General features: G+C 44.0%; 1 protein-coding gene across 1 annotated transcript in view; it reads right to left on the bottom strand.

Moving 5' to 3' along the window:
* Positions 1–13,487, bottom strand: part of cdr2l (cerebellar degeneration-related protein 2-like) — a 44,274-nt gene that overhangs the window by 7,493 nt on the left and 23,294 nt on the right. Inside the window, exons 3-4 of the mRNA XM_060844368.1 lie at positions 4,779–4,927; positions 3,532–3,696 (exon numbers count right to left, since the gene is read on the bottom strand). Coding sequence (XP_060700351.1) covers positions 3,532–3,696; positions 4,779–4,927 — 314 coding nt within the window. The remainder of the gene's footprint in view (positions 1–3,531; positions 3,697–4,778; positions 4,928–13,487) is intronic.

Raw genomic sequence — 13,487 nt, 5'->3', positions numbered from 1 at the left:
ACTCTGTCCTCTCACTAAACTAATTTTGGATCCATCTTGCTAAATTAGCCTGGATCCCTTAAACTTTTATCTTCTTTATCAGTTTCCCACGTGAGACCTTGTTGAAGGCCTTGCTGAAATCTATATAAACTACATCAACTACCGAAACCTCATCCAAACACTTGGTTAAACCTTTGAAAAATTCTAACAGATTATGTTAGGGATGAGTGAAATTCACAGTGACCATGGAGAAACCTGTATGCTCACAGCAAGGGTGCAGCTTAAGTGTTTTTTTTTAAAAAGTTAAGACTACAACAGAACCTTGATCAGATGGGCTGAGGAGTGGCAGATAGAGTTTAACCTAGATAAATGTGAGGTGGTGTGTTTTGGTAGGGCAAATCAGGCGTAATACTTAATGATAAGGTCCTGAGCAGTGTCATTGGAGTGCAGGTTCATTGAAAGTGGAGTCACAGTAAACAGGGTAGTGAAGAACACTTGTCTTTATTGGTCAGTGCACTGAGTATAGGAGTTGGGAGTTCATGTTGCAGCTGTACAGGAGATTACAAAGGCCATTTTTTGGAATACTGCGTTCAATTCTGGTCTCCCAGCTACAGGAGAGATATTGTGAAACTTGATTTACAAGGATGTTGCCAAGGTTGGAGAGTTCGAGCTATAGGGAGAGACTGAATAGACTGGGGCTATTTTCCATGGAATGTTGGAGGTGGATAGTCAAGGTCTTTTCCCCAGGGTAGGGGAGTCCAAAACTAGAAGGCACAGGCTTAAAGTAAGAGGGGAAAGATATAAAATGGATCGAAGGAGCAACTTTTTCAAGCAAAGGGTGGTGTGTTTATGGAATGAGCTGCCAGAGGAAGTGGTGCAGGCTGGAACAATTACATCATTTAAAAGGCATCTGGATGTGTAGATGAATAGGAAGGGTTTAGAAGGATATGGGCCAAATGCTGGCAAATGTGACCGGATTTATTTAGGATATCTGGTTAGCATGGACAAGTTGAACTGAAGGGTCTGTTTCCATGCTGTACCTCTCTGACTCCTGCTAACTGCACCCAGATGAACTCAACCTCCCAACAGAAAGGAACCTTCAATGGACATGGACTATCAGGACTCAGTCAAAAATAGAGTGAATTAAGTGTCCATATCTTTTGAGTTTTAAATTATTCTTAATTGCAAACTCTTTTCTAGCCATCTTTTCTTTCCTTCTATGTGTGTATATAATATATATGCATGGTGACAATTGCGTGGGTTTGAATACATGAATAAACCATACTTCTGGCTAAAGTGTAAGAAGAGTTTGTGTGTTATTTAAATAACATTGTAAGTAACAGACACGAAGTATTGCCAACTGCTTACTTCTTATTGGAAAATGAATGTGTGTGCAAACTGCCATGATTTCTACCTTACAACAGTAACTGTCCTTCAAAAGGATTTCACTGGTTGTAAATCGACTCTGGTGGTTGTGAAAGGCGCTACATAATATAAGTCTTTATACTTCACACACTGTACTCCAATCCAGTTTTCTATTACTGAAAGAGTAATGGTCCCAGTACCAACCCCTGGGGATCCAGTGTATTGTCAGGCAGAAAACACTTCACTACAATCTCCATTCACTATTTACAGCTCAGAGTTAATACTGCCTCTTTACTATGTGTATTTCCAAATCGGTCTGTGGGGAGGCTCTTTACACAACACCCACTGCGTCACCTTCATCAAACCCTCTCTGCTCCTTCAGAGACTTCATGCAGTATAGTTCAACAATATTAGCTTCCAGTTAATTAATGTAGAATATCCCTCATTTACACATCCTTCTCCAATGATTAATTAATAGAGAATCACAAAACAGTATTGACATTATTCATAGATTCCTGGTATTCAAAGTGGAAACTTTAATCATGTTACATGATTTGGACTCGGGGATGACAGAGTTACAGGGCTGTATTTATCCCCGTTATCTTTATTATACAGGGCTGTAAACATTTACAACGCATCAGTCATTTGTTACTACTCCTACACCCTCCTTTAAATTATTCCCACATCTGAGGAGGATTGAAAACTGGTCAGATCGTCTGTTATTTCCAGCCGAGTTTCCTAGCAACCCAGGCTATGTCTCACTGACACGGTTTGGGGGTGGTAGGGGGGGTTTTGTTAATTTTGAACCTATTTAAGATCTCTCTTCAATCTATTTTTATCCTATCAAATACGTACTCCTGCTGTGACTTTCATCGTCTCATGCAAAAAAACTCACTCAGCACCTCGATCATGCCCTCTAACTCTGCAAGAAACTTTCCTTTTTGTAGAACTTGAATTAGCCTTTCACTGTGTGTTTATGAAAGGTTTTGGGATTTACTTTATATTACTCAATAGACTTTTCTTATATTTTGTCCTTGACCATTTTATTTTTACCTTCTACTCAATGTAACCGGTCTGATTTTCTACTGTATCCTGTCTCTAACATTTGTCCAATACATCATTTAAAAAAAAATTAATCTTTACTTTCTTTTTCATTCCGGGAAGATAGAGGTTGGAATATTGATCTTTCCTCCAATTGGACATGTTTGAAAGGCAGTCAAAAAGGGCAGATCCAGATCCACTCTTTATTCACCTATCCCCACTTTGTTTCCAGTCCCTCCCCTGCACTTCACCTGACCTCAGTGGGTCATCATGTGCCATCACTCACTCAGTGTGCACTGTTTTGAGAAACAGTAAGCTATTGAACAGTATGAGGCATCAAAGAGCAGTTCCATTATCTCCTATTTCTGAAGAACTGTAGCAGATTCAGACTTGATTGGATTTACAAGTAAGGATGTGATGGAGACCTCAGCCCTCAGTGTTTGGAGATATGATAAGTGTAAATGATGGGTGTTGTAAGATGCAGCATCACATAGCTGACTCCTACACAAGCAGCTGGCAGCTTATCAAACTATTGCTGGAGTCTCTCTCCAAGAGCAAAGACTGTTCTCAACCTTCTTACGTTCCAAAACCTTGCCCCTCCCTCAGACTCCTCACTCCTGCTCTCCCATTCGAACCTGTATATCCAAATTAACCTGAGACTCACTGGTGTTCTCTTCTTCCCTCCATCAGTACTCACTGACCATTACTTTAATAGCAGCTGAACAGAAGAGTGGGTGGCACAGTGGTTAGCACTGCTGCCTCACAGCGCCAGAGACCCGGGTTCAATTCCCGGGTTGGTGTGGACTTGTTGGGCCGAAGGTCCTGTTTCCACACTGTAAGTAATCTAATCTAATACTGCACTCAATTCCGACCCCTGTGAAGCCCAGAGTGAGAATCACTAGCCCACTGAACCAGAATAGGAATCATCTGAGAGACTCGGGCAGTCATGTACAGTTTTCAGCTGTAGAGCAAAAGGAGAGGATGTAATTAAAGCAAGAACCATGGCTGATCTCCCCGTCTGCACCCCCCCCCCATTTCTCAGAAACTGATCCCAAACCACCATCTCCCCCTATACACACTAGTTTATCCAGGGAGCTTCTAGTCTCTGAGTTGGTCACAGGCTCCGCAGCACACACAGAAGCTTACCTGGGCATGGTGCACAGTTCCTTCAGGCACGGAAATGTGTGGATAGTTTTCCGGCGTTCCCGTTTATCTCTGCGGACTCGCAGCTGATCCATGTTCCTCATTTCCTGAACTTGGCTCTGAAGAGCATCGACTTGACTCTGTAAACTTTCAATTGTTTCTGTCAACCTGCAGCCAATCACAGGAGAAAGGTTTACACTAATTCAATCTATCCAACAAAAAAAGAACTAGCATGGTATGTAGTTAGTTAGATACAGATTAAAACTCCTGCTATTCTTTTACACAGAGTAATGTTCTCTCTACGCTGTCCCAAGCAAATGCTCCAAAGACAGGGACAGCACAGGGTTAGATACACAGTAAAGCTTCCTCATCAAATACTCCCAGGACAGGGGTTGGATACAGGATAGAGGTCCCTGTGCATATAGCTCATACTTTGCTATGTAATTCCGACATAAGCCTCATGTCAGTGAGATCAAGCTGAACAGTTTATAGCTTCCTACACACTAGAAACTGGAATCTCATTTTATGCCAGATCCCACAGTGAGCAGGGAACATTGTGAACGGAGTGCCTCAGAGCATCATTGATGAGACAGAAAGAGGCCTTTCAGTCCATCATGCCTGCAGTCTCTTGCAAAGACATATCCTATTAGTGCCACCCTTTCCCCACAGGCCTGCACTTATTTATTATTTAAATACTTATCTCTTTTCCTTTCAGAAGGTCCGACTGAATCTACACCCCAGTCCAATACTAGCATCTCCAAATCATGCTTTCAGGAAGTGTAGTTTAGATGGTAATAGTCATTGTGTAAACAGATTCTCTTCATCTCTCTCTGGTTATTTTCTCATCAATCTGTGGTCACTCATCTCCTGCTACTGAAGTCACTATCAAAATCTTCCAACATCTCGTTCAATCTCCTCTTCACCTCTCTGCTCTAAAGAAAACCATCCTATTTTCTCCAGTATCTTCACATAACAGATCTCTCCCCCAACCTAGCCCTTGATTCGATTCTACTGAAACTTTTCTGCATCCTCTCTCAGGCCCTTATCGCCTCCTAAAGGGAGATGCTCAGAACATATTCCAGCGGAGACTTGAGTAATTGACGAAAGCCTGGTCTAACTAGCTTGCTTTTGTAGTCCGGACTTTCATATCTAATCAAACATTTCCCACGATGTGTGTGGTGGTGCATCAGGCTCTGCCAGCATCAGCCCAGTGTCCGAGGGTGGGTATGCTCTGCCCCAGGTGTACTCACCGGTCTATCTTCTGCTGTGATGCCTTGCTGTCCAGCACCAGCCTCTGGTTGTGGAGCTCTAGGTCCCGGGCAGTCACATCCAGCTGTTCGTACACCTTGGCATGCTGCTCGTTCATCTGCCGCAACATCTCCAGCTGTTTACTGAGGTACTGCGAGATAAGGACAGAAACTAAACTGCATGGCAGAATCAGCTAGATGGACTGAATGGCCTACTCCATTCCCACATTGAAGTAAAGTCTGATCATAGGCGGCAGCAGGAACACTGGCTGATGCTACCCCATGGCCAGCACAGAGATACTGAAGCTAATTAGCACACTCTGGACCAGACTGATTTACACAATACCTCTCATCCAGCTCTCATATTCATAGAGTCAGAAAATACAGAAGAGGCCCTTTGGGCCATCAAGTCTGCATAGACCTATCTACACCAATCCCACTTTCCAGCACCACACCCATAACCTTGAATGTTGTGACATTTCAACTCTTCATCCGAGTACTTTTTAAAGGTTATGAGATTTCCTGCAGTGCATTCCAGATTCCCATCACCCTATTTCCTCCAGTCCCTTTAAACCTCCTGCCCTTCACCATAAAATTATGCCCCTCATTACTGACTCTTCAACTAAAGGGAATGACTACTTCCTATCAACCATGTCTATGATCCTCAATCTTATTCACCTCTATCAGGTTCCCTCACCCAATCTCCAACCTTCTCTGCTCAAAAAAAAACTACCTGAGCTTATCAAGCCTCTCTTCGATGAAATTGTCCATCCCTAGCAACATCGTGACAAATCTCCTTTGCGCCCCTCCAGTGCAATCATGTCCTTCCTATAGTGCAGTAACCAGAACTTCACACAGTGCTCCACCTATGGCCTAAACAATCCACATGGCCACATGTAGTAGAGCTATTTTCCTTGGAGCAGAAAAGGCTGTGAGGAGGGTGAAATCGGATTGAGGTGTACAAAAATTATGGGGGGGTAAAAAAAGTTATCTGGGGCATAGCTATACAGTCTCTTTCTCTGGCTGAAATTTTCCAGCCTGGGCAACATCCAAGTGAATCTATTCTGAATCCTTTCCAGTGCAATCTCATCCTATTGTGAGGTGACCAGAATTGCACACAGTACTCCAGCTGTGGACTAACCTATATTCTGCACTGTTCCTTCATAACCTCCCAGCTCTTGTACTTACTGCCTCAACTAATAAATGCAAGTATCCAATAAGCCTTCATAACCATCCTGTTCAACTGTTCTGATTACTTTAAGGATCAACATACATGTACAAGTCCTCACCTGAAGATCTTATACCCCGGAATAACTTCCCACAATAAGTTCAAACATCTTTCCCAAGAGAAATTTTGTCTTGCTTTGGTAATACACCCAACTTGCCTGGTTCCCCCAACACAGGGTGACTGTACTGTGACAGTGAATGGAGAGTTCTCTCTGTCCACAAGGTCCCCAGTGTGGATAGAGGTCATTCAGCCCACTGTTTCTGTACCAGCTCTTTGAAAGATATTTCAAATTAATCCTACTCTTAACCATAGTACTTCAAGTAATTAAATAGTAACTTTTGGAAGGAAATTAGATAATCTGTTCTGAGTTCCTCATCAGGCAACTCAGTGTGTAAAATGTTGCACATGTGTCTGGAACTGATGCCAAATTCCTTAAATATTTTTTACTGAGCCTCCTGCAGGTGGAATCCTTTGCTTCCTGTCTCCTCTATCAAAGCCAATCATAATGCTCAAAATGTAAATGAAACTTTCACTCATCTTTCCATCTCAAATGAGAACTACAGATGTTTCTCCAGTAACTGAAATTCCTGACCATGGCACATAAATCTACTCTGCACCTTTTCAGAGGACTTGACATCATTGCTAAATGTATGCCCAGAGTTGGACACAGTGAAATCAAACAAACAGAATCATAGAATTTTACAGTACAGTCGGAGGCCACTCGACCCACTGTCTGGACCAGCACTCAAAAGAATTCTCCAACTCTATCTCAGAGCTCTCTAAATTAATTACTTTCAGCTATTTTTTGAAACCTCCCAAGGAATCTGCCTCTACCATTCTCCCAGGTAGCACATCCAAATCCGAAAATCTCTGAGAAAAGAAGGTTCTCCTCATCTCACTCCTAGCTGTCTTGCTAAAAATCTTGAAATTGTGACCCTTAGTTACTGACATACCAATTAGTGAAAACACAGCATAGTTTTTCACCCTGTCAAAATTGTTCATAGTTTTGTATAACTTAAGAAAGTCACCTCTTCATCTTCTCTGTTTTGAGGAGATTAAGCCCAATTTGTCTAATCTTTCCTTGTATCTACTTTCCCTCATTGCTGATATCATTGTAGTAAATCTCCTTTGCACTCTTTTAACATCCTTCCTTAAAAATGGTGCCAGGAACTGAACACTATATTCTGACCAATGATTTGAAGAGGAGAGGTGTAACATCACTTCCTCAATTTTCACACGCACTCACGTGCACGCAGACACTGGAAAAACACACATAGTAAGCTGGTTAAGACACTAAGAGCCCATGGTAGCCAAGGCAATTTGTCAAATTGTCTTCTACAAGTCAGTCAATTTTGGAACCAGAGGGCAATGGCTGAAGATTTTTTTTGTGACTGGAAGCCTAAGTTCAGCCTAGCGCAGCACAGGGTTCAGTGTGGGTCCCATAATGTCTGTTGTGAGCATTAATGATTTAGACATATATGTAGGAAGTATGATTAATAGTTTTGCAGATAACTCTAAAATCAGGGATGTGGTAAATAATGAGGAGTAAATCTCTCAACTGAGAGGTTGATACTGGACAAATGGAATTAATCTTGAAAAGCATAAGGTGATTCATTTTGGCAAGACTGACATGGTGAGAGAGTACACAATAAGGAGCCTTATAAGTACAGAGAATCAGAGGGACCTTGGTGTGCATGTCCATAAGTCATTCAAGGCAGCAGGAAAGGTAATTAGAGTCATAGAGATGTACATCACGGAAACAAACCCTTTGGTCCAACTCGTCTATGCTGACCAGATTGCTTAACCTATCCAGTCACATTGACTAGCACTTGACCCATGTTCCTCTAAACCCTTCCTATTTATATACCTATCCAGATGCCTCTTAAAATGTTGTAATTATACCAGCCTCCACCACGTCTCCTGGCGGCTCATTCCTTAATTAAGGCAAACTTGCCTTATAAGTCAAAGCATTGAACACAAGAGCAAGGAGGTTGTGATAGAGCTGTATGCAATGTTAATTAGACCACAGCTGGAGTACGTGTCCAGTTCTGGCCACCATACTGTAGGAAGAATGTGATTGCACTGGAGGGGGTGAAGAGTAAATTCACCAGGATGTTGCTTGGGATGTGTCAATTCATAAAGACTAGAAAGGCCGGTGTTGTTTTCCTCTCTCTCACACACACACACACACACACACACACAAAATAGAAAGGTCTCAGGGTCTGATCAGAACAGGGACTGAGTCAAATGTCAACTATCCCCTGCTGGAAAATGTATGCCCTGAATGGGTTTGAATGCATTTCCCCACTGTGACAACCAGTCCATTAAGGAAAGGCATGAATGGGGAATTCACAGTCATGGTGAGTGGTTGAAGTAGGTAGTATTCATGGACTTAAAGGAAAACTAGATACATCGAGAAGAAAACAAGGGTTATGATGATACACTGAGCAGAGAGAAGATTGGGGAGGCTTGAAAAGAGCATAGACATGGAGTGGTTATGCCAAATGGCCTGTTTCTGAGCTGTAAACCTGTGTAAGGTATTCAGTGTGTTAGCTCACAAAGTGACCGCTAAGCAAAGTGCTGATCAACAGGTAGTTCCTGTGAGAACAGGGCTCCTTTCTGGTTTGAGCAGATGGAGAGCTCAACAGTGTTATTTATGAATCTTCCCAGCAGTTCACCAACTCAAACTCAAAGCTAATGGCTTATAACATCAGGATCCATAATGCTTAGGAGAGAGCGGTAGCTGTGAGGAGAGGCTGAGGGAAGAGACGTAGAGGGGGGAAACGAGGGAATTGAGAAGAGAGATATGTGTGTGTGTGTGTGGGGGGGGGGGGGGGGGGGAAGATGGGAAGGAAGCAAGAAAAAGGAGGAAGAGAGAGATACAGGTGGGGGTAAAGAGAGAGGGAGGTCGGGAGTGGATAGAGAGAAAAGTGGGGGGGCTTGGAGAGAATGAGGTGAGATGTTGGGGGGGGGGGGGAAAGATGGGGATGAAGAGAGAGAGGGATTGGGGGAAGAGAGACAGCGAGGGGTGGGGACAGTGGGGAGGGAGAGAAGTTGAGGGGATAGAGAGAGAGCGCGCATGTGTGAGAGAGAGAGAAGTGGGGAGGGAGCAGGAGTGAGGAGAAAAGAGAGGTACATGGGGAGGAAGGTGGGGGAAAGAGAGAGAGACGGGTGAGGGGTGAAGAGAGGTGGGGGGGAAAAGAGAGAGAGGAGAAGGTAGGAGTAAGACACGGGGAGGAGACAGAGAGCGCGAGAGAGAGAGTGCGCGAGAGCGCGCTAGGATGTGATACAGTGACTGAAACAGAAAGAGAGAGAGGGAGGGAGGGGAGAGAAAAGGAAGAGTTGGAGAGGGGGTGGCTTCGAGGGAAACAATCCAGAGTGATGCCGACATGGAATCTCATTATTCCCAGCTGTAAGACAGGCCGTTGCTTGGTTAACAATGGAGGTGTGGAACATACAGGAACCAGAATTTTGGCAGCACGCTGCAGGGAGACAGCCAGCTGGCAAAGTGCCACCATGAAGCATTCCTTCTGCTGCTCATGCTCTCCCCATGTCTCAGCACCATCACGTTCTCCCTGTCCTATAAGTACAAACCCCAGATGTCTCTGAAATCTCATCGATAACAGAAGCTCCCTCCTGTGGCTTCCTGTATTCTTTAAATTTCCCTGGAGAGAGGTACAAGCCATGACAAGTCTGGAAGCTTTGACTCCCTATTATGGACTCTGCCGAGCTAGGAACAGTGGGCCAGGTCCAGCAGGCGTGGGTACCTCACAGGTTCATGGTTAGACAGGCTTCAGGCTACAGTCATCTACTGGATATACACATGGATAGCAGCCTGGTGAGGACATTGCAGCAAGTAGGAAACAGTGTCACATTGAATTAGTGGCCCGGTGAACCATTCCAATTTGAAGGGCAGCCAACGAGGAATTTCTGAAGATGTTTCACCCTAGTCCTCCACCTTGACTCGTTATCCAGGTATCCTGTTTTCACACACTCCCAGGCAGGGACAGCACAGGGTTAGATACACAGAGTAAAGCTCCCTCAACATTGTCCCATCAAATACTCCCAGGACAGAGAGACAATAGGATGCCTCAAGGACCACAAGTGGACATGTCTGTGCAGAACCACAGGAGATGGACAAGGTCCTCAATGAATATTTCTGCTCTGTGTTTACTGTGGAGAAAGACATGAAGATTTGGGAACTTAGTGAAGATAGTGGTTATATCTTGGGGATAATCTATATTACAGTCGAGGTTGTGTTGGATGTATTAGAATGTATGAAGGTGGATAAATCTCATGGTCCTGATGGAGATATCCAAGAACACTGCAAGAGGCTAGAGAAGAAATTGCAGGGGCCCTGGTTGATATTTTTGCATCATCGTTAGCCACAGGTGAGGTCCCAGAGGACTGGAGAGTAGTGCACGTTGTGCCCTTTGTGCCCTTATTCAAGAAAGGGGCTGCAAAGGAAAACCTGGGAAATATAGACCAGTAAGCCTAACATCTGTGGTAGGTAAGTTACTTGAGAAGATTCTGAGATAAGATATACATGCATTTAGAAAGACAGGCTTTTGTTAGGAATGGTCAGCATGGCTTTGTGTGGGAGATCATGCCTCACAAATTTGTTAGAGGCTCTTTAATGAAGTGACCAGGAAGTTGCAATGGCTGGGCGGTAGACATAATCGATATGGATGTCAGTAAGGCCTTTGAGAAGGTTCCACATGGTAGGCTGCTCTGGAAGGTTAGATCACATGGAATCCAGGGAGAGCTGGCAAATTGGATACACAATTGATTTGATGGTAGGAAGCAGAGGGATGCTGTCAGACTGGAGGCCTGTGACAGGTGGAGTGCCTCAGGGGTCGGTACTGGGCCCACTGCTGTTTGTTATCTATATCAATGATTTGAATGAGAATGTAGGCCTGATTAGTAAGTTTGCAGATGACACTGAAATAGATGGTATCATGGACAGTGAGGAAAGTTGTCAGAAATTGCAGCAGGATCTTGATCAGCTGGGGAAATGTGCTGAGAAATGGCAAATGGAGTTTAATATAGATAAGGGTGAGGGCTTGCATTTTGGAAAGTCAAATCAAGGTAGGAGTTTCATAGTGAATGGTGGGGCCTTAAGGAGTGGAGTGGAACAGAGAGACCTTGGAGTTCCGGTGCATGGTTCTCTGTAAGTGGAGTCACAGGTAGACAGGGCAGGGAAGAAGGCTTTTGGCACACTGGCCTTCATCAGTCAGGGCACTGAATATAGATGTTGGGAAGTTTAGTTGCAGTTGTACAGGATGTTGATGAGGCTGTACTTGGAGTATTGTGTAAAGTTTTGGTCACCTTGGTATTGGAAAGAGGTTATTAAACTGGAAAAAGTGCAGTACTCAAGGGTCTAAGTTATAGGGAGAGACTGGACAAGCTAGCACATGTTTCTTTAGTGTAGGAAACTACACATCTATAATATCATGAGAGGCATGGATAGGGTGAATGCACTGAGTTTTTTTTCCCCCAAGGTTATGGAATAGAGAACGAAAGAGCATCAGTTTAAGGTTAGAGGGGAAAGAATAAAAGGGAACCTGAGGGGCAACTATTTTTTTATTTACACAGAGGGTGATACACATATGGAATGAGCTACCAGTGGAAATGGTTGAGGCAAGTACATTAACAACATTTAGAACATAGAAAAGTACAGCACAGAACAGTCCCTTTGGCCCACAATGTTGTGCCGAGGTTTAATCCTAATGTAAATATAGTAATTTAACCTACGCACCCCTCAACTCACTACTATCCATGTGCATGTCCAGCAGTCGCTTAAAAGTGGCAACTTTGAGAGATCTGTGTACTTGCACACCCAGATCCCTCTGTTCCTCCACACTATCAAGAATCCTGTCTTTAATCCTATATTCAGCATTCGAGTTCAACCTTCCAAAATGCATCATTTCGCATTTATCCAGGTTGAACTCCATCTGCCATTTCTCAGCCCAGCTCTGCATCCTGTCTATGTTGCGCTGCAGCCTGCAATAGCCCTCGATACTATTGACAACACCTCCAACCTTTGTGCCATCTGCAAATTTACTAACCCACCCCTCAACCTCCTCATCCAAGTCATTTATAAAAACTATAAAGAGCAGAGGCCCAAGAACACAGCCCTGTGGGACCCCACTCAACACTGACCTCTAGGCAGAATACTTTCCATCTACAACCACTCTCTGCCTTCTGTCAGCCAGCCAATTCTGAATCCAGATAGCCAAATCTCCCTGTATCCCATGCTTCCTCACTTTATGAATTAGCCTACCATTGGGAACCTTATCAAATGCCTTGCTGAAGTCCATATACACCACATCCACTGCTCAACCTGTCTCGTCACCTCCTCAAAAGAACTCAGTAAGATTTGTGAGGCATGACCTGCCCCTCACAAAGCCATGCTGACTGCCTTTAATCACACTATGCTTTGCCAAATAGTCATAAATCCTATCCCTCAGAATTCTTTCCAAAACTTTGCTGATCACAGACATAAGACTGACTGGTCTGAAGTTGCCAAGGATTTGCCTATTACCCTTCTTGAAAAGAGGAACAACATTCGCCTCCTTCCAATCCGCCGGTACAACTCCCCTGGAGAGTGAGGAGACAAATATTCTCTCCAGCGGCTTAGCAACCTCCTTTCTCGCTTCCCGGAACAGCCTAGGATAAATATGGTCTGGCCCTGGAGACTTATCAATCTTAATATTTTCCAAAATTTCGAGCACATCAACTTCATCAATCTTGATCCGGTCAAGCTTCCCCTACCTGCTCAGACTCCACGCACAAGTTCCCTCCGCTATCCCTGATCAGTCCTACCTTCTCCCTGATCATTCTCTTATTCCTCACATGAGTAAAATGCCTTTGGGTTCTCCCTAATCCTTCTTGCCAATTTAAAAGGCAATTGGACAAATACATGGAGAAGAAAGGTTTAAAAGGATATGGGCCAAGTGGGAAATAGGGTTAGTGTGGATGGACATTTTAGTCAGCATGGACCAGTTTGGGTCTTAGGACCTGTCTGCGTGCTGTAGGACTCTATGACAGGGACAGTACAGGGTCAGATACAGAGTAATGCTCTCTCTACACTGACCCCATCAAGCACTGGGGATTGACAATGTGGTCTGCATTATTATTGAAATGGGTGAGCATTGATGATCTCTTTGTTGGGGTTTGGTGCTGTGTAACTGCCTTATCTCCATTCACTGCGGTGTAAGAGCCCTTGTTGTTAGATGGGGGCATGGGCATGGTCAAGGTCAACACGACAATGAGTAGCCTGACGGCACTGGCCAGATACAGAAAGCAGGACCTCAAGTGGGAGACAGCAATGGGGCATCGAGCTGGTCACAGGGTGGGAAAGGGTCAGAGGGGTTGGTGATAATAATGTAATCCACTGTGTTTCTGGCTACAGTGATTCCGTATATGGCACTAACTTGCAGTGAGCTGTTTGTAAATCGAATGAAAAGAGTACAAGTGCAAGG

This window comes from Hemiscyllium ocellatum, chromosome 25 (genome assembly GCF_020745735.1).
Source record: "Hemiscyllium ocellatum isolate sHemOce1 chromosome 25, sHemOce1.pat.X.cur, whole genome shotgun sequence".
Taxonomy (NCBI): domain Eukaryota; kingdom Metazoa; phylum Chordata; class Chondrichthyes; order Orectolobiformes; family Hemiscylliidae; genus Hemiscyllium; species Hemiscyllium ocellatum.
Note: the sequence above shows the minus strand (reverse complement) of the source record. Positions and strands in the feature narration are given on the sequence as shown.